Genomic DNA, 18,945 nt, shown 5'->3' with positions numbered 1-18,945 from the left:
ACTACACCAGAACTTCACCGCATCCGCTCGCTCTCACACCGTGTCTCTCGCGAGCCACAGGCGCGGCGTCAGAGCTTTTTTTGCCTTCTCGAGCCTTTCTGCCCAGGCAAGCTGGGTTCCGCCACTACGGGCATTTCATTACATTTCGAAAGAAACCCCACTAGAGGCGAAAGAGAGCCAGGACGGGCCCCGCAAATTTCGGAGAAGCTTCTTCTTTTCCGTCTGCATCATAGCAAGTTCGAGGACCCGCTCGAAAGCTTTGCCAGCAGCAGCGCCCCGCCCGGCCGATTTTCTCCGTGAGAAACTGGGGATCTGTGTGTGGGTTGAAGGACGGACCTCATCATCACGGCTCCGAGACGACATCCCGCAGAACATGACAGGCGCAACCACGACACCCGGCCGGACAGACTTTGATACCTGAGTCCCCGCGGGACTACCGCACCCGTTACAGCCTGTGTAGGCTTTGGGTTTTTTTCGTGATCCTCAATTTTTTCACGACGACGATCGAGACGACGACGACAACGACGACGGTAACGAACGATAACGACGATAAGAGCGAAAGAACCGAGTAAACCAAGGACAAAGGCGACGACCACGACAACACCGACATGGACTCCGGCGGGGGCAGCGGGGCTGGCCCGTCATGGCCGCTCGACGAGCACCTGATCGAGTCGCCGGCGCGCATCCTCGAGCGGCTGCGCACCATCTCGGGGTACACATGGGACGACACGCGACGCCCGTTCCACTCGACATACGATAACTGGCACGTTTTCGGGACACGCTTTGTCTCGCCCTTCTCGTCGCCCCCGACCAGCGGCAGCCTGCACCATTATCACACTTCCACACAACATCACCACCACTCCCATCATCACCATCATCACCCGTCCAGCCCACCGGCAGTGACAGCGGCAGGCGCCGCTGCAGTGTTATCCAACCTAGGGTCGTCACGGGGGTCATCGGCGGACCTGCGCTCCCACTTGCACACGACGGCGACAGCGCCCACAGCTACGACGGCGTCCGCAGCGTCCACAACGTCCGAGACAGGGTCGGTATCGGACCGGTCAACCAACTCTGTACCGATGTCAGCGTTCAACGGCACGGACGTGCCAGTAGTCGAGCAGCGCGTGGTAGCACGGGTCTCGTACCATGTGCTGCGTGAAGAGCGGGCCTTCTACATCTCCAAGAGCCTGGTAGCCAGCGCCGATACACAAGAAGACCGCATGGTCAAGCCGCTCGACGTACTGCGACTACCAGCCGCAGCGGGCGACCGCGGCCCCGTCATCGTGGCCGTGTACGAAGACCCCGGCCCCAACTCGCTGGCCAAGTTGATGGATTTCGGACCGGCGTTCTATTTCGCCCAGCGCGACTCGGACCGGTGGGAGCCGCTGCGCAAAGCATCCCCGCGGCTGGACCCGCCCATCACCTTGGAGAGTTTCCTCGATTTCGCCATCGGCGCGGCGCAGTGTCTGGAGATCATCCACCACGGGCAGGGGATCGTGCACGGGGAAATCCGCGGGGACGCGTTCCACTACAACGCCGACACGCGCAAGGTACGGCTGATCTCGTTCGGGTCCGGGCTGCGGTCGTTCGAGCACGGCCTGACCAGCACGGCCTGGTCGGCTTTCTCCAAAACGGTCGACGCCAAGCACAAACTGCAGTACATCAGCCCGGAACAGACGGGGCGCATGCCGGCTGAACCGGACACCCGCACCGATATCTACTCGCTGGGGATCCTGCTGTGGGTGCTGCTCACGCGCCGGCCGGTGTATGAAGGCGACACGCCGCTGGATATTGTGCAGGCGGTGCTGACGCGCAAGGTGCCCAGCGTGACGACGTATCGGATTGATGTGCCGGATGTGATTGGGCGGATCATACAGAAGTGCACGGAGAAGAATGTGACCGACCGGTATCACTCGGCGGGCGGGCTGCGGTATGATCTGACGGAGGTGCAGAAGATGTTGGGGAGTGGGAACTTGGCCGGGCTGCGGGACTGGCCGATCGGGACGCGCGATGTGTCGTCGTCGTTTCGGTTGCCGGCGGAGATGCTGGGGCGGGATAAGGAGAAGGCCCAGTTGCTGCGGTTGATTGAGAAGACGGCGAAGAGCCAGTCGGCTGGACGCACTGGGGCCGGACCCGGGGGGTCCTCGCTGCTGGGCCGGGGATCGGACGGGTCGAGCTTCGGCGCTGCGGAGATGTTTGACGCGGGTGATGTGTCGAGTGATGGGGGGAGCTCGACGGGCCGACATACGCATAGTTTGAACGGGTCGCGGACGGAGACCAAGTCGAGGACTAGCGCGCCGCAGCTACAGCAACAGCAGCAGCAGGCATCAGGATCTCTTTCTGATCCCCTAGGCCCAGGCCCCTCTGTGACGCTCTCGTCGGGCGCATCAACGTTGTCGGCGGGTGGCCTGCATCGGTTGGCGCGGGGGCGAGATCGACACGCGTTTGTAGCAGACGGCAGCCACAACGGCGAGACCACGCAACACTCTGATCTCTCGCGGCACGGCGCGACAATCACGACCGAGACGTCTGGAGGCGGAGCTGGAGGAGGAGCAACAGGGGGGTTAGGAGGACCAGGAACAAGCAGCAGCCTAGCACGACAACTCGGCTCAACAGCCAAGTTCCGACGACATGGACACTGCGAGATTGTGCTGATCGAAGGGTCCGGCGGGTTGGGCAAGAGCAGTCTGGTGCAGTCGGTGCTCCCCGAGGTGCGACGGAGGGGCTACTGTGCGACGGCCAAGTTTGATAAGGCGCGGAAGACGCCGTTTGGTCCGCTGCTGAAGCTTATGTCGTCGCTTTTCCGCCAGGTGCAGGGCGAGCGGAATACGGATACGCTGTTCCATCAGGCGCTGAGGCAGAATGTACGGCCTGTGTGGCCCATGTTGCATAAGGCGTTGGGGTTGCCGGATTTCTTGTTGCCTCCTACGACAGTGGTTACTACTGCCAATGCTGCTACTAGCACTGTCGGCACTACTACCGGTACTACGACTGCTGAATCGCCGACGCCGTTTTCTGCGGGTGGTGGTGGTGGTGGACCCGGCACAGCGCGCAACTCACAGCAAGCGGACCCGAACAGGCGGGGGTCGACGCCGGAGTCGAGCACGCCATCGGCACTGCGAGCAGCCTCGGGGTCGGCGGCCCAGAACTCCCGGGAGTTTCTGCGTGCGGGCGTGTCGACCAAGACGAACCGGCTGCTGGCCATCTTCCTTGAGGTGCTGCGGGTGTTTACACAGCACAAGTTTATTTGTTTGTGTCTGGACGACCTGCACTATGCCGACGACGAGTCACTGGAGATGATTACTCAGATCGTCGGGGTGCGGCTCAAGCTCATGCTGATTATCACCTACCGACCTGAGGAGTTGCCGTTTGCGACGGTGCAGAAGTTGTTAACGCCGGTACAGCAGCAGCAGTCGTCGTCCTCGGAGGGTGCACCCAAGGGAACCAGCGGGGGAACGCACATCACGCGCATCACGCTAGCACCCCTAACGGAGGAGGATATCGCGCAGTACGTGTCGACGGCGCTGTCGCTGCCAACCGAGGCAGTCTACCCTTTGGCGCTGGTGATCCAGAGCAAGACAGCGGGCAACCCGTTCTACATGCGCGAGATGTTGAGTGCCGGACACCGCAAGAAGTGTATATGGTATGACTACCTGGTCGGGCAGTGGAAGTATGACTTGGACCGGCTGTTTGAGCAGTTCCAGGGGGAACAGGACTACGACGTGCTGGACACGGACTTTATCACGCGCCGGCTGAGTGAACTCCCCAAGGCTGCGCGGACGATCCTCGCGTGGGCTGCACTGCTGGGACATACCTTCTCGTTTGACCTCATCTGCAAGCTGATGAGTGGGCAGCGGTATCTGCATGAGAACACCGAGTGTCCCGGAGAGGCACTGGTTGCCGCCTCAGCCGAGCGAAAGGACAACCGGGAGAAGAAGGACAACAGCAGTGATGCCAGTGACACCGACACCGACACGGAAAACGACAACTCTAAACCGACCGAGAACAACGCCATCATCGCAGGCCTGCAAGCCGCCATCCAAGCCTTCATCATCGTCCCCAGCGACCAAGACGACCACTTCCGCTTCGCCCACGACCGCTACATCCAAGCGGCCCTGGCCCTCAAAGAAAGCAGCGACCGTGCAACTATGCACTTTGTCATCGCCCAAGTCCTCCTCAACAACGCCCCCGACCTGCCCATCCTCAAAGACAACGCGGCCTCCCATGTCTGCGAATCCGTCGACATCATCCGCGCCCAAGTCACTCACCGCCGGCCGTACCGCAAACTGCTCTTCGAACGCGCCCACGACGCCACGGAAAGCGGTGCCCGCCCAACCGCTGCGCAGTACCTCGCCAACGCCGTCGCTTTACTCCAACAGCCCGATCCCTGGGACGAGTCCGCGGAGGATGTGTACTACGAAGAAACACTCCAATTACACCTGCAGGCGGCGGAATGCCAGCTGTTTATGGGCCTACAGAGCGCGGCGGACGCGTTGTTGCAAAAGATTTTTGCGCATGCGCGGACGGCGCTGGATACCGCGCCGGCGTGGGTGCTGCAGTCGCGGATTTCGGCGCAGAGTGGGGATTCGAGGGGCGCGTTGGAGTCGTTAACGAGGTGTTTGGAGGCGTTGGGGGTCAGGTTGGAGGAGGGGTTGACGGAGGAAGGGTGTGATGAACGGTTTTGGGGGTTGGTAAAGCGGATTAGGGGGTTGGAGAGAGGGGGGGTTTTAGATCCGGTTGTTGATGTTCTGGTCAAGGACACGGACACGGCAGTCAGCAGCGAAGAGGCCGGCAAGGAGAGTAAGACGGACAAGGGCGGCACAAACGGGGACGAGCGCGAGGACAGCGAAGCCCGCGAGGCCATGCTGTGTTCCATCGGCGCCGTGCTGGCCGAGACGACGAGCGCCGGCTGGTGGACGGACAACACCGTCTTTTACCAGCTCGCCCTCCTCATGGTCGATACCCACTTCCGCCAAGGCGCCTACCCGCAGTCGGCCATGGCTTTCATCTACCTCTCGTTCATCGCTCTCTCGCGCTTTAACGACCCCAGCCTGGCCTGCGAGCTGTCGAGTTTTGGTCTTGACCTGCTCGACAAATCCCACGACCCTTGCGCCATGTCGCGCGGGTATATTATTTATGCCAATTTTGTCGGGCATGTGCAAGACCCGATTAGCTTATCCGTTGCCCAAGCCGACGGGCTGGTGGATTTCGCCATGGCCGCTGGGGACCGCATCTCCACGATCCTCAGTTTCGCCCTATCAGCACAGCTCAAGTTCTATGCCAGCGAGCACTACGCCGACGTCGAGGCCTTCTGCCAGTTCGGCTGCGAAGAGATCCCCAACTGGCACCTCGACACCCGCGGCGGCACCCTCCTAATCGCCATCCGCCAGGTCTGCCGCGCACTACAGGGCAAGACGCAAGCGGTCGAGATTGACCGTGAAAACGACCCGGACTGTGTCATGAGCGACGAACACCACGACACAGCCACCTACAAACAATGGCTAACAACCAACACCAACAACGGCGGCCGGTCCCGCCTCATCTACGAAACCATGGAAATGGTCCCCCTCTTCCTCTTCGGCCACTACGACCGCGCCATCGAAATCGGCCGTGCCTGCGAAGCCGACGTCGCCCTCCTGTGGTCCGCGCGTAACGGCCGGTTGGCCATGTTATTTTATGGCCTCGCCCTCGCGGGATCCGTCCTCCGCCGCCAAAGCGACCCATCCCGCGTTGGCCAGCTGCCGCATCAAGCCGACCGCGACGAAGCCGACCAGGCCCTCGTGTCCGCAACAGTCGCTAAAGTCGCTGCCCTCAGCCAACGCATCAAAGACTGGGAAGTTGTTGACAATGTCAACTACCTCGCCTGGTCGCGGTTACTCGACGCGTCGGGGGCTGAGATGCTCGGGCACCATGGCACGGCTATCCGGTTGTATGAGGAAGCGCTGGATCATGCGGCCGAGCAGGGATTTGTGTTTGAGGAGGCCCTCGGGAATTATCTGATGGCGAATGTGTTTATTCGGAATGCGGCGAGACGGTCGGCGCGGTCGGCGTTGCGGGAGGCTGTGTCCCTCTATCGGTTGCTCGGGGCGAATGGGGTCGCCGATCGGATTGAGGCGGATCATAGTATCCTGTTGCAGAGGGATATGCGGAACCCGAGAAATGTGGATCAGGCGGTGCAGACGGAGTTTGCGACTGATGCGGTGGTGGTTACCGCGGGGCAGTATCGGGCGGCGAGTATGGGCTTGGGTGGAGGGAGCGGTGTGAATATGGGGACGGGCATGATCGGGTTGGGCGGTGGGATAGGGATATTGCATGATGAAGATGGCGGGGAGACGGCGACGGATGGTGGTGGTAGGCTTAATAATACCTCGCCGGCGGCCGTGGCGAAACTTAAGGGGGAACGCATGGCGTCGTGGCGGGGGTCGACGCAGCGGAATTCCGGCGGGGGAGTTGGAATCGCAGCTGGTGGAGCTGCCGGCGGTGGCGGTGGGAGTTGGAACGGACACGGGAACGGCCACGGACACGGGATGGTGGGCGGCTTTGGGACCGGGGGCATCAGCCTTAACGTCGCGCTGTCGTCGCTCGATGTGCTCGACTTGCACGGCCTGCTGGAGTCGTTCCAGGTCATCTCGTCGCATCTGCAGGTCGATAACCTGCTCAAGACCATGTGTGAGATCATTCTCAATGCGTGTACCGGTTCGGCTACGACGGCGGCTATTGTGGTGCTGGATGAGGCCGGAAATCGCACCAGTGCTAGTGCTAGCACTAGTGGTGGTAGTGGTAACGGAAACAACAGTAGTGGTCACGGTGGAAACAACAACAGCAGCAGCATCGGGGGTGTTACCCCAGCAGACTGGTGTGTCGCGGCCAGCGGGGATCTCGAGCACGGCGTGCAGTCGCACACTCCCGGGCTACCCCTGATCGGCACCGACCGGGTCGCTGAGAACACGGTGCTGTATTGCATGCGCACGCGTGAGGATCTGCTGCTGCAGGACGTCGTCGCTGATGAACAGCACGGCGGGAATGTCAGCGAGGCCTGGCTGCAGCGCAACCCGGGCAGTCGGGCGGTGATTGTCAAGCCGATTCTGCATGGTGAAGGGGATGGCGATGGGGATGGACATCCCGATGGGGAGGACAGCGCCGCAGAGGCTAGCAGCAGACAGGGACGTAGACTGCTGGGTGCGGTGTACCTCGAGGGTGCGCCCGGCTCATTGACCACACGCAACGACAGCGTGGTTGGCCTGCTGGTGGTGCAGCTCAGCATCAGCTTGGCCAACGCGCTGGCCATGAAGGCGCTCAAGAAGGCCTCGGCTGAGAACATCTCCATGGTGGCCGTCCAGAAACGGGCTCTCGAGAAGGCGATCGCGGCGGAGACCAAGGCCAAAACTGCCGAGGCCGAGGCCATCCGCAACGTCAAGCTCGCCGAGGACGCCACCAAGGCCAAGTCTATTTTCCTGGCTAACGTGTCGCACGAGCTGCGCACCCCGCTCAACGGGGTCATTGGCAACTCGGAACTGCTGCGCGATTCCAATCTCAACCGCGAGCAGCTCGAGATGGCCGACTCTATCCGTGTGTCTGCGGATCTGCTGCTGACCGTCATCAACGACATTCTTGACTTCTCCCGCATGGAGGCCGACAAGATGAAGCTGTACGTCATCGCCTTCAACCCAGAGGAAATGGTCCGCGAGGTTGTCCGCGCCGTGTCCTACAGCAACCGCGAGAAGACATCCAAGAAAAAGGTCCGCATCGTGCAGGATATCGATCTGGGTCCCAAACCCATGCTCATCTACGGCGACCCTATCCGTCTGCACCAGGTGTTGGGTAATCTGATCGGCAACAGTCTCAAGTTCACCGAGGACGGCGCCATCACTATCGGCGCGCGCGTCGAGGAGGAGACGGACGATAGCGCTACCCTGACGTTTTGGGTGCAGGATACGGGCATTGGGATTTCGCCGCAGCAGTTGGAGAATCTGTTCCAGCCGTTTAGCCAGGCGGATGCGAGCACGGCGCGGAAATATGGCGGGAGTGGGCTGGGGTTGAGTATTTGTAAATCGTTGATTGAGACGATGATGCAGGGGACTATTCGGTTGGAGAGTCAGGTTGGGGTCGGGACGACGGCAAGGTTTACGGTCACCTTTGATAAGCCGCAGCCTGAGGTTGTGGCCGGGGATGAGCAGCGTCGGGGAAGGCTTGGGACTCATCCTGCTTCCGCGTCCAACACGACGGCTTCTACCGATCCTACTGCGGGAACAACGACGACGACCAACTCCACAGTCCCTACCACTACTACCACCACCACAGGAACCGAAACCACGGCCACCACAGCCACCCCGGCCACACTCACCGACCCCCTCTCCGACCTCTCCCTCTCTGATACGTTCACAACAACCCCCCGCAACCCCCTCCTAGCCTCCATCCCCCAACCCTCCCTCCGCATCTGCATAGCCGAAGACAACGCCATCAACGCCCGCATCGCCCTGCAATACCTCCAACGCCTCGGCTACCCCCACGTCGACACCTACGACAACGGCCAACGCGCCGTCGAAGGACTCCGCGAGAAAGCCCGCCAGGGCGTGCCGTACCATATCATACTCATGGACGTGCAGATGCCGATTTTGGATGGGTATGAAGCGACGCGGTTGCTAAGGAGGGATGAGGATGAGGAGGTCAGGAAGGTGTTGGTTATTGCTATGACGGCGTCGGCGATACAGGGGGATCGGGAGAAGTGTCTTGCTGCGGGGATGGATGATTATTTGGCGAAGCCAGTTAGGTCGGAGACGTTGAAGAAGAAGTTGGATGTTTATTTGGGGGGGGCTGCTGCTTCTGCTCCTGTGAACGGGAGTCAGGAGGCAGGATCTGGAGCCGGCGCTGGATCTGCAGGAGAGTCTGGATCTAGAGCTGGGCCGGGAGGGGGATCAGTAGGAGGGTCTAGGTCTGCGGGAGAGTCGGGAGGTGAGATACAGGGACAGGGACAGGGACAGGGCAAAGGGAAAGCGCCCGTGGTGAGTAGGCAGAACTCGGGACAGACTTCGGCGCAGGCGCAGAGGGTGATGAGGGTTGGGTGGCATATGTCGCAGTAGTGCAGGGTGACGGACAGGACAGGATGCATGTCAATGGAATATGGAAATGGAAAATAAATACAAATCACGGGATGGGCGGGCGGGCGGGCGGATGGATGGACGGAGTAGCATAGGATTGATGGGTGGGATATAGGGGTCTGGGATTGGGATTGCGGTTGGGTGTTAGGCTTGGGTTTTGCATGGTTTGCATTTTCATCATATCATCATATCATACCATCAAATCATCATCACCTCCATCTTCTTCATGCTCATCTATTATGAGCCTGCATTTTGGGACCGTACCTGCCCCTCAACTTTCGGGACTGTATCACATTCTTAACTAACTGTCCCTATACCTAACCCCAACCCTGTCACACATCCGCCCCTACTAATTAATTCCCATATGTTACATCTCCCGGATCTCCCACATCTCCCATATCTTCGACATCTCCTACAACCGGTACCACAGGGACCCAGTTGTAGAGATAGGCCAAAACAAAAACCCAAGATCTGCTAGTATAGCTTGATTGTACTTTTGGCCGATTCAAACGGTTGTCAGCGCTAGAGAGTGGAACATGGAAATAGGGGTTATTATAGGGTTAGGGTTGAATATGGGATTGAAGTCACGTGCTACGGTCCCAGAATGCAGGCTCTATATCCGTATTATTCGAGCATGTGTGTGTTGTTGTTGTTCGGCGTTGTGTGCTCTTAGAGGTGCTAATGGCGAGTGCGGTTAGGACTAGGCTGTAACAGACAGCGTTGAGAACAAGGGGATCATAGTACAAGTATGAGACTAGATCAGATGAGATAAGATAACAAGGGGAAAAAAATATAAACAAGGAGAGGAGAGGAAACATTGAAAACAGAAAATGAACATCATCAGCCATGTGGTGCATACAGTCCCGCTTGGTAACGGCGTCCAGCATAACACAAGAGCAAAGCACAAGAACAACTTTCCGTCAAATCATAACATTATATCTTCTCTATGGCGCAACATCAACCTCTATCCCGCACTACACTGACAGGAAATTCCCTTTCTAGTATCTAGCGCAAGTCTAGGGTAGGTATCTCGCTGATCGCCCGGGTTCCGCAAAAAGAGAACCGGTTTACTGTGTGGAGCAACATTTACCAACATCATCAAAAGCCACGCCGCTAGGTTCTCGCTTGCCTCTTTTTTTATCCCCTTTTCCTCCTTGCAAACGTCAAAAATTTCCGCCCGCCTGTTATACCGCTCAATGCCTTCGTTTCCATCGTGTTTTATTCGTCACGTTCCCTCGTGAGAGAGCCCCACCTAGGCCACGACTTCAAGGTCGAGTGGCTTAGGCCTTGGGGCGCGAAGGGACGGCAGACCCCTGGCTGTACGAGGTCTGAGCGAGACGGCGCTCAGTGTTTTGGCGCGTGTTCACAAAGTCAGGGTAGTTGAGGGTCAGCTCGACGGCACCGCTGACAATGTTGTCGACGGCCTCAACACCGAGCATGAACGAGTGGTCCTGGTTGCCGACCTCGTACCGCCAGCTGCCGAAGCGGCCACGCGACCAGATGTCCAGGTCCAGGAGCTTGGGCAGGAGCTGCTTGAGCACGCCCTCACGCTCGAGCGTCGGTGTCGGGTAGCCCTGCACGAACTTGCGGTGGTACGTCGACACGATCTCGTCCTCGGGCTTGATCATCTCGGTGTTGATCAGACCCTGGATGCAGTCCTTGAGCAGGTTCTCCTCGTCGACCGGCTTGAGCTCAGACTGCGACACCTCCAGCATGATGGACCAGTACGGGCCTGCCTGGGCCTCGCTGCTCTTGGCCTTGCTGCCGTCGGCGTTGTAGAGCGTCGGGAGCTTGATGTTGGCCTCCGGCTGGTTGTACGGGGAGTAGTTGGAGAAGATGGTGGCGCGGTAGAAGGGGCAGTTGTCCTCGGGGAAGTACAACTAGAGAAGCTTGGTTAGCATTTCTCGGTCCATCAAGTAAATTCCCTCCCTTGTTTTTTTATTCTCAAACTTACCCAGCACTTGTCACCAATGCGCTCCGGACGTTCACCACGGATACCCACACCAATAACGTGGGTCGAGGAGTAGAACAGGCCCTTGGAGAGGGTGATCAGCTCCTGGTCACCAATCTTCTCGGCGAGCTGGTTGACGGCCATGGTGTTGACGAGCTTGCCGTAGCCAATCGTGGTGCCGTCCTTGAGGGTGACGACCTTCTTCTTGGCGTCGACCTTAGTGACCTCGCCCTTCTCACCGAAGCGCTTCTTCTCCTCAGGGAGAGTGTTGGCGACGGCAATCCAGATACCACCGGTTCCGTCCCGCGCGGGGAAGCGGAACATGTTGTTGGGCCCCCAGTTGCCGGCGACCTTGTTGAGGATGACGTTGGAGGTGACCATCTTGAGGTTGGGCGCGGCGACACGCTCACCAAGCCACTCGCATTGCATCTATCCATGGGGCAAGAAGGACAAATTAGCGTTCTGGCGTTACAAAAGCCTCGAGAGGGTGATTGATGGGCACGTACCTTGGTCGTGGGGACAGCCCAGACCTTGTAGTTGTAGGGGCGCATGAAGACATCGGCGACACCCTCACCGCATATCCGGAGAATCCACTCGTCAAAGTCCTTGGGCTTAGTAGTGGCGACGCGGGAGTTCAGGGCAGCGTCAATGAGGCCGTCAATGCACTTGACCTGGTCTTCCTTGGGCAGGATCGAGATGTTGTTCTGGAAGGGGTAGGGAACCCAGAGGCCCTTGTACCGCACGTACGAAACACGCTCGTGGTCGTACCAGTCCTCCTTCTTCGGGAGGGCCTCGTTGAGGCAGTCGTCAAAGTACTTGTAGTGGGAGAAGATGACGTGGCCGCCGACATCGTAGAGCTGTGACGAAGCAATTGGTGGTCAGTGGTGTGTTCATGGTCGCCGAAGAGTGGGCGAGGCCGACTTACAAAGCCCTCGGGGGTGACATCGGTGGAGGCAAGACCACCAGCCTTCTCGTTGGAGTCCAGAATCAACCACGAGGGGCCGTTCTAAAAATTGGGTTAGCAAAAGCTGTAAATACACCCAGAGGGCGGTGAGCTCACAAGGTGGTTGAGGCGCTTGGCCGCACCGAGACCAGTCGGGCCGGCGCCGATGACGAGAACGTCGACGTTGCTACGAATTGCTGTTAGTCTTTAACTACACCTGAATGACACCAGCTAGCCACGAGCTGCGCCGTCCTGACACATCCATTGCGGGGACAGAGAAGGGGGGGAGGCTTACATATCCGCCATCTTGAAGAAATCGAAGCTATTGCTGCGGGGCAGAAATCGCGGTGAGGGGCTAGCTTAACGAGTGGTAGTGTAGTTGAGGTCTCAAGATCTCAACAACAAAACTAATGACTATTACGCGGCGGTTAGAGAGGCCGGGCGAGGCAGGGCGAGGGGTAAGAGCAAAAAGAGAAAACGCAAACCTTCTGTCTGGGGTGGGATGGTGGTTGTAGTGGTGGTTATGAAGGTGGGCAACCCAACTTTTGGGACCCTTGCTGTTGACTTTGGGCTCGTTGCTGGGATGGGCCAGACCGCTATCAGGTCCCGGCGAAAAAAGGGGGGCCGCGAAGGAGGGGTCAATGGAGGGGCGAAAATTATCCCAATCTCGAAACGGTTGGTCTGGTGGGGCCGCAACCGTCCGATTCCGCCAAGCATCTTTCGACCCCCCCATGCTTCCCGCATCCCGTCTCGAATCTTTTCGCTGGGGATTCTGGGAATGTCATATCATTGCAGACTTGGGTGCTGCACTTGGTTCCCCTTTGGTTGGCGCACAGAAAGCCATCGTGGTCTGTTTGTCTGCAATGCACAGTACCCAACGCCCAGCTCTGGGGTTAACTGGTCGACTTTGCAGATTCAGTGTTACTCTTTTACCTTTTTGTGTCTCCCGCTGCAGTTTCCCCAAGCTGCCCAAAAGTCCAGAGACTGGCACACAGAGAAACGGAGTTGGGAGATGAGAGAGACTTCCAACACCTGCGCGCGCAACACACCCGGGCAGGATTTTGGGTTTAATTACCGACCACAGTTACAGTACACCCAAAAGTCCAAGAAACTCACCATCCATCATCTCGGTTTGGCAACCACAGCCACCAATGAGGCCATCTGGCTTTCCGAGTGGTAATAACAACACAACCTCAGCCCGGCTTGACTGGTAACAGGGGTTTACCATCCGGCCTCGAGCCGGCGTCAGTGACGGGGGAATTGGAAGAAGCAGAAGAGACCACCACCCCATTGCAATGGCGACGTAAGCCAGGGAATGCGGTGGGCATTTTATGGCGATTGCCGCGACATGCCCCATCCATGCGCGCCCAGCGCGCTGAACCCGCTCGCGAAGACAGGGGGTGAATTGGAAAAGACAGGGGCAGCCCATGGCAGCGTGGCACTGCGTGGGAAGGTGGCCGTGGGCGGGTGGCAAGTGAGCCTTGTTTCGAGTTGGTGCGAGCCGCACATCAACTCCACATTTCTTGACAGCGTCTTGTTTCACGACTCGATCGTTGCACTTCGTTGCAGCGCGGCACACCGAATCTTTGGGCGATCACCAGAACACAGCCCGCCAACACTTCGCGCCGATCACCCACAGGGCTCCAGCGAAAGAGGAAAAGGGCCGCAGATAAAAGGAGTCTGCTGGAGCGAAATCATCCGAATTTTCTCCTCCCAAGATGAGGTGGCCGAACAAGGAGGGAGCATGGCTGACTGGCTTGACTGGCTCGCCTCCGTGGTCCCCATCGACGTCCCGGAAGACCGTCCTTCCTGTCTTGTGCCTGTGAAGGATTTCTGTCTTTCTCTCCGTGAGCGAGCATCCCCCGTTCTCTTGAGTCTTCAGCAACCGAGAGTGACGTACTTTCCGTACTCGCCCTCCCCCGTCCCCGCTTGAATCAGCGACATCCCACTGTCTCTGCCGGGTTACGGTTGCACCGACCGGCTGTCCTTTGGTCAGGCATGCTGCCTTCATTCTCCGTCCCATCTCGTCCGTGTCTTCGGCATTCCGTATTCCGTGATGCCGCTTTGTGCCTTCTGTACGGGATCGTGTTTCCCGGCTGCGAGATGGGGATGGAGAAGGGGGCAAATGGGGTTGGAATGAAAAAGACCGGGCCGACTGGCTTGGAATCGAACACTTTGATGGGAAGGTAATAATGCGGCCTGTTTGCTTCAGAACCCAGAACCCGTCATGTCTCTCCTTTTTTTGTTTCACTTAGATCGAGGGATCTGCCGATATGTGTGCTCCGGTCCACAGAATGCGTATGTTGTGTTCCCTTAAGCAGTTGCTGCGGGCGATTCGGGTACCCGAGTCGCTAAAAAGTCAAAAGACCCCGCGCCGTTCCCGAGGGGAAAGAGGGTTGCGTCAGGTTACAGTCGCCGGTAGTACCGCGAGTGCCGAGAAATGGACGTCCGAAAATGTGTAAGTAATGCACGGCCTTCGCCGGCCGGCGCATTGCAGCTCGGTACCTTGCTCGAGAGGACCTCCCTTATCGAGTTATGGTTGACAGGAGGGCTGTGGATTCCCCGACTCCCATGTCGAGGAAGTCATTGCAGCGGAGACAACGACTAACTCACGTTAAAAGTAAGACAATGCTAGCTAGTTGGTTAGAAAGAGAGACAGCCCCTCTTCATCATATGCGATCCCCTGACGGCGTTGCCGGGAGTTGGCGAGATGGTGAACGAGTTCGATCGTACCCAAGGTTTCAGAGAGCTAGCGTACGCTAGTTATCTGACCTCAGATGACGGCTTCTGCTCAAAGTCTCCAGACTCGGCCGCCGTCGTGGGCGACCACAGCCTGCGACACAACACAGCGAGGTGTCATCAATGAGCATCGCCGGGGATAAGACCCATGACTTCGGGATTCATGAGTCTGTTCCTCGCTTGCATGATTTCGTCATTGGCTCAACGACACCAGGATAAGCGATCGCCATGTGCCTCTGCCGACGGGAGCTTCTCATTTACCCTTCCGCTCCCGCGCTCCGAGATGCCTCAACAGGCACCGCAGTCGCAGATCCTCCATGAAGATAACCCGAGGCTGTCGAGTCTGGGAAGGTCGCGGGCCGGCGACCGAGAACCTCAAACCATCGAGATCCGTAAGATCTGGTAATTACGTGAAAATACCGCAGAATCGGTTCCATTGGGATCATGGATTGGCGGATAATCCATCGATCAATGAATACCCGATGTCACGGAAGCCCGGAATTTAAAATCTTCAGCCGGTGCGAACGGACGGACGTCCTCTCCCATATCCAACTTTGTCAACTCGGCTGTGGTCACTTCTCTTTCGGATGGATGCTCAGACCTTCTTCGGTCCAAACAGAACAACTTGGGAGGTAAGGGACCCAAAAGGGACTGCCGCACAGGGGTGAGCGAAATAACGTTAGCTGTCAAAGTTTTGCTCCTGGCTTGCTTTCAGCGGCCCACACACAGCCTTCACATGTGGGCGTTCGAAGGCTGCTGATTTGGCACACCACAACCCGCACCGCAATCTCGCTGCAATCTTGTTTTGTGCAAGATCCAACGGGCACAGATGCTGCTGGGTTCGTATCATGCCTCTGCCCACCCTCCTCAGCGCCGACACCCTGCCCCGAAATTCGGTCGGCTTGTTATCACACCCACGGGACGGGACGGCTGACGGAGTAAGAGGGCGCGGCGTTGCCTCGCTGGCGATCATCGCGGCAAAACCCAGTATAAAGGGCGGTCAACTCGGGGGGCCTGTCTTAGCGTTGTTGAGACTGCGGTACGAGTAACGAGTTAGAACCTCAGGGTTGCCCGTTTGGGTCGGTCGCAACTTCTTAGGTGCGTCGGTACCGCGTATCCTCGAACCCCGTTAGAAACCCGTGCCAAAAAATCTTGGATTTCGCATTGGCATGGCTGGAGAATTTCCGGTGCCTATCAACAGGCTGCAAGCAATCTTGGTGCCACCGAGTTCGGGGGTTGTCGTTCCATTTCCCCCCTGCTTCGCGCCGTTGCAGAATTGCTGTGGTCGGTCTTGGTGGGAAGCTGCTGCCAATCTGAACCATCTCCAGTGCCAATCTCCCACGTTGTGCTGTGATTGGACAGACAAAAGAGCACGCAACCTCGCCGCCCACGCCCCGCCCAAGAATCAAGGCCCACCTGGCTTCCGTTTTGAGCCAGTTCCCTTGCAATGCAACCGCCCCCCCTGAGGCCCGTGAGAAAAAGTCAAGCCCAGGCTTCGCCCCGTTCCAGAAGCCGGCTGCGACACCAACGACCCCAATTAATTACACAACGTCCCCCTCCCCAGGCTTTCATTGCATATTTCACTTTCCTGTCACCCATCCGCGGATTTATCCTCCCTCAACAAACCTTCTTCTCACTCCCACCGGTCGCAGCGGGCTTTGGCCATCCATTCGTTTTACCGTCCCACGTCACTGTGTGCACGCGCACCGCCAACCCAACAACCAACCGGCCATCTGAATCCTGTCTCATCCTCTTCGTCTCCACTTGACATTTTTAACTGTCCACGGTCCACGCGTCTAGCAATTCACAGCCGCTGCCGGTTCCAGCAACCGTAAATTGAACTCGCGAGAGCACCATCACCCAACAACAACAACAACAACAACATAAAGGCAGACACTATCAAAATGGGAGTCGAGGAAAAGACACGCGCTTCGGGCGACCAGCCCCGGGAGCCGAACCAGCCCGTTCTTCCCACCGTCAACCCTGAGGCTGAGAAGTCGCAGCCCGCCAAGGCATCGCTGCACCCCGCCGTCTATGTGAGGTGAGTACAACGATCGCGTTCCTGTCAATGAGACGAGACTAGACGAGCGGAAGTTGATGATGGTTGCTAACGCCTTCGTTTGCAGCATCTGGATCACCCTGAGCTCCTCGGTCATTCTGTTCAACAAGTGGATTCTTTCCACGCTTGGCTTCGGTAAGGCACAACCAACCCCGCGCGCATCAACACGGCCACGAAGAGACGCGAAAAAGGAGAAGAGCATGTTTGCTGATACCTCACAGCCTACCCGGTGCTGCTCACCACGTTCCATCTCGCGTTTGCGACGGTGATGACCCAGCTTCTGGCCCGGTACACCACCTTGCTCGATGGCCGCAAGACGGTCAAGATGACTGGCCGCGTCTACCTGCGTGCCATTGTACCCATTGGTTTCTTCTTCAGCTTGAGCTTGATCTGCGGTAACTTGACCTACCTCTACCTGAGTGTTGCCTTCATTCAGATGCTCAAGGTTCGTAGCCAGCCCAAATCTCTCCCCTTAGTGGCGGTGAACCAGACTAATTCGGCCTAGGCTACCACCCCGGTCGCTGTCCTCCTTTCCAGCTGGGCTCTCGGCGTCTCGCAGCCGAACCTGAAGGTCTTCCTGAACGTTTCGGCCATCGTCGTCGGTGTCGTGATTGCCTCGTTCGGCGAGATCAAGTTTGTCTGGATTGGGTTCATCTACCAGATTGCCGGTATCATCTTCGAGGCGCTCCGCCTGACCATGGTCCAGCGCCTCCTGAGCTCTGCGGAGTTCAAGATGGACCCCCTTGTCTCGCTGTACTACTTCGCCCCGGTCTGCGCTGCCATGAACTTTGTCATTGCCCTTTTCTGGGAAGTCCCCAAGGTTACCATGGCTGAGGTCTACGATGTCGGCCTGTTCACCTTCTTCCTGAACGGCATGTGCGCGTTCCTCCTGAACGTTTCGGTCGTGTTCCTGGTAAGTTCGGACCAGCTTAAATCCAAGATGCCGCATCGTGTTCTAACAAACTCGCCCAATAGATTGGCAAGACTTCGTCCCTCGTCCTCACCCTCTGCGGTGTGCTCAAGGACGTCCTCCTTGTCGTTGCCTCCATGATCATCTGGGGCACTCAGGTCACTGCCCTCCAGTTCTTCGGCTACAGCATTGCCCTGGGTGGTATGGTCTACTACAAGCTTGGCTACGAGGCTCTCAAGGGCTATGCTGGTGAGGCTGGTCGCCAGTGGGCCGATTTTGGCAACCGCCGCCCCGTGCTCCGCCGTCTCGCCATCATCGCTTTTGTCCTCATGGCCCTTTTCGCCCTCTTCGGCGGCTTCGCTCCGTCGTATGACGATGCCCACGTCTACCTTGACGAGGCCAAGAACAAGATGGGCCTGTCCAGGCTCTAAGGGCCCAATCGCGATGAGGAGCAGAGATGGGGACACATGGGTGGCAACCAGAAACGACAACATGAAAACATCCACTTGGCTTAATCCTTAATCCCCTTTCTTACTTCCATACTACACTCGATGATTTAATGCGCGGGAACGGAGGAACAGGGATGGGGGCGTTTCCTTTTTGCAGCTCGGCCTCAAGGATCATGAAGGCACCGGATACCGGACGAGCGGAATGGGCGGACGGGAAACTTACTGATGACATGAAACATGGTGGCAGTCATGATGGCGGTGGCTCACACTTGGCGAGTACATATAATCGCACACTAACACTTTGCCTCTTCTACCGGCGCCGCTCGATGGCGTCCGGCTTGTTGTTTTGCCCCTGGCTGCTTTCTTAACATTCTTTCTTTGGCCAGAGGAAACGGACGGGGACAAAGGCTTGCGCGACATAGACTTTATTCGGGTTTTTACTTTTGGGGCGTGTGATGCTTTGGAATGGAGGGAACGAGGCGCGTAGGGTGTCATCATGAACGCGGGGGTTGCTTTACGTACGAGCATGGCAATGTGTTCTTTGTGAAAAGAACCTCTTTCTCTCTTGCATTGTTTTATTTCCAGGCGAGATCGAAGATCGGGGAAAATAGACTTGTAGATCTACCAATGACTTTGTACTTGCTTCCGTGTCATGTTCTTTTGGACGAATTTGTGTGACACAGGTGATCAACTCACTTTTTTCAAGTATGATGTATCCCACCTCGTTTAGATCGACACAATTTATGTATGTACGGGACGTCATGGGTCTACCGGGCGTTTGCTTAATTACCGTGCG

General features: G+C 57.8%; 3 protein-coding genes across 3 annotated transcripts; 2 read left to right on the top strand and 1 right to left on the bottom strand.

The window, feature by feature from the left end:
- Window positions 1–608: 608 nt before the first annotated feature.
- On the top strand, window positions 609–8,896 carry C8A04DRAFT_37883 (uncharacterized protein; the record flags this gene model as incomplete). Its single annotated transcript, XM_062784038.1, has 7 exons — window positions 609–816; window positions 925–6,230; window positions 6,333–6,780; window positions 6,850–7,092; window positions 7,147–8,178; window positions 8,410–8,798; window positions 8,843–8,896. 7 exons carry the CDS (start codon window positions 609–611, stop codon window positions 8,894–8,896), a joined length of 7,680 nt encoding a protein of 2,559 aa, XP_062636383.1.
- A 1,482-nt stretch (window positions 8,897–10,378) lies between these two features.
- C8A04DRAFT_37882 (uncharacterized protein) lies at window positions 10,379–12,298 on the bottom strand (the record flags this gene model as incomplete). Its single annotated transcript, XM_062784037.1, has 6 exons — window positions 10,379–10,978; window positions 11,053–11,478; window positions 11,556–11,906; window positions 11,975–12,055; window positions 12,110–12,179; window positions 12,288–12,298. 6 exons carry the CDS (start codon window positions 12,296–12,298, stop codon window positions 10,379–10,381), a joined length of 1,539 nt encoding a protein of 512 aa, XP_062636382.1.
- A 4,337-nt stretch (window positions 12,299–16,635) lies between these two features.
- On the top strand, window positions 16,636–18,131 carry C8A04DRAFT_37881 (triose-phosphate transporter family-domain-containing protein; the record flags this gene model as incomplete). The annotated part of the gene is made up of 5 exons (XM_062784036.1): window positions 16,636–16,772; window positions 16,858–16,925; window positions 17,012–17,235; window positions 17,296–17,703; window positions 17,766–18,131. The coding sequence occupies 5 exons, from the start codon at window positions 16,636–16,638 to the stop codon at window positions 18,129–18,131; spliced, it is 1,203 nt and encodes a 400-aa protein (XP_062636381.1).
- Between the last annotated feature and the right edge of the window lie 814 nt (window positions 18,132–18,945).

This window comes from Dichotomopilus funicola (assembly GCF_033296635.1).
Source record: "Dichotomopilus funicola strain CBS 141.50 unplaced genomic scaffold C8A04scaffold_38, whole genome shotgun sequence".
NCBI lineage: Eukaryota > Fungi > Ascomycota > Sordariomycetes > Sordariales > Chaetomiaceae > Dichotomopilus > Dichotomopilus funicola.
The sequence above is the reverse complement of the archived record's forward strand: the minus strand, read 5'-3'. Positions and strand labels throughout refer to the sequence as shown.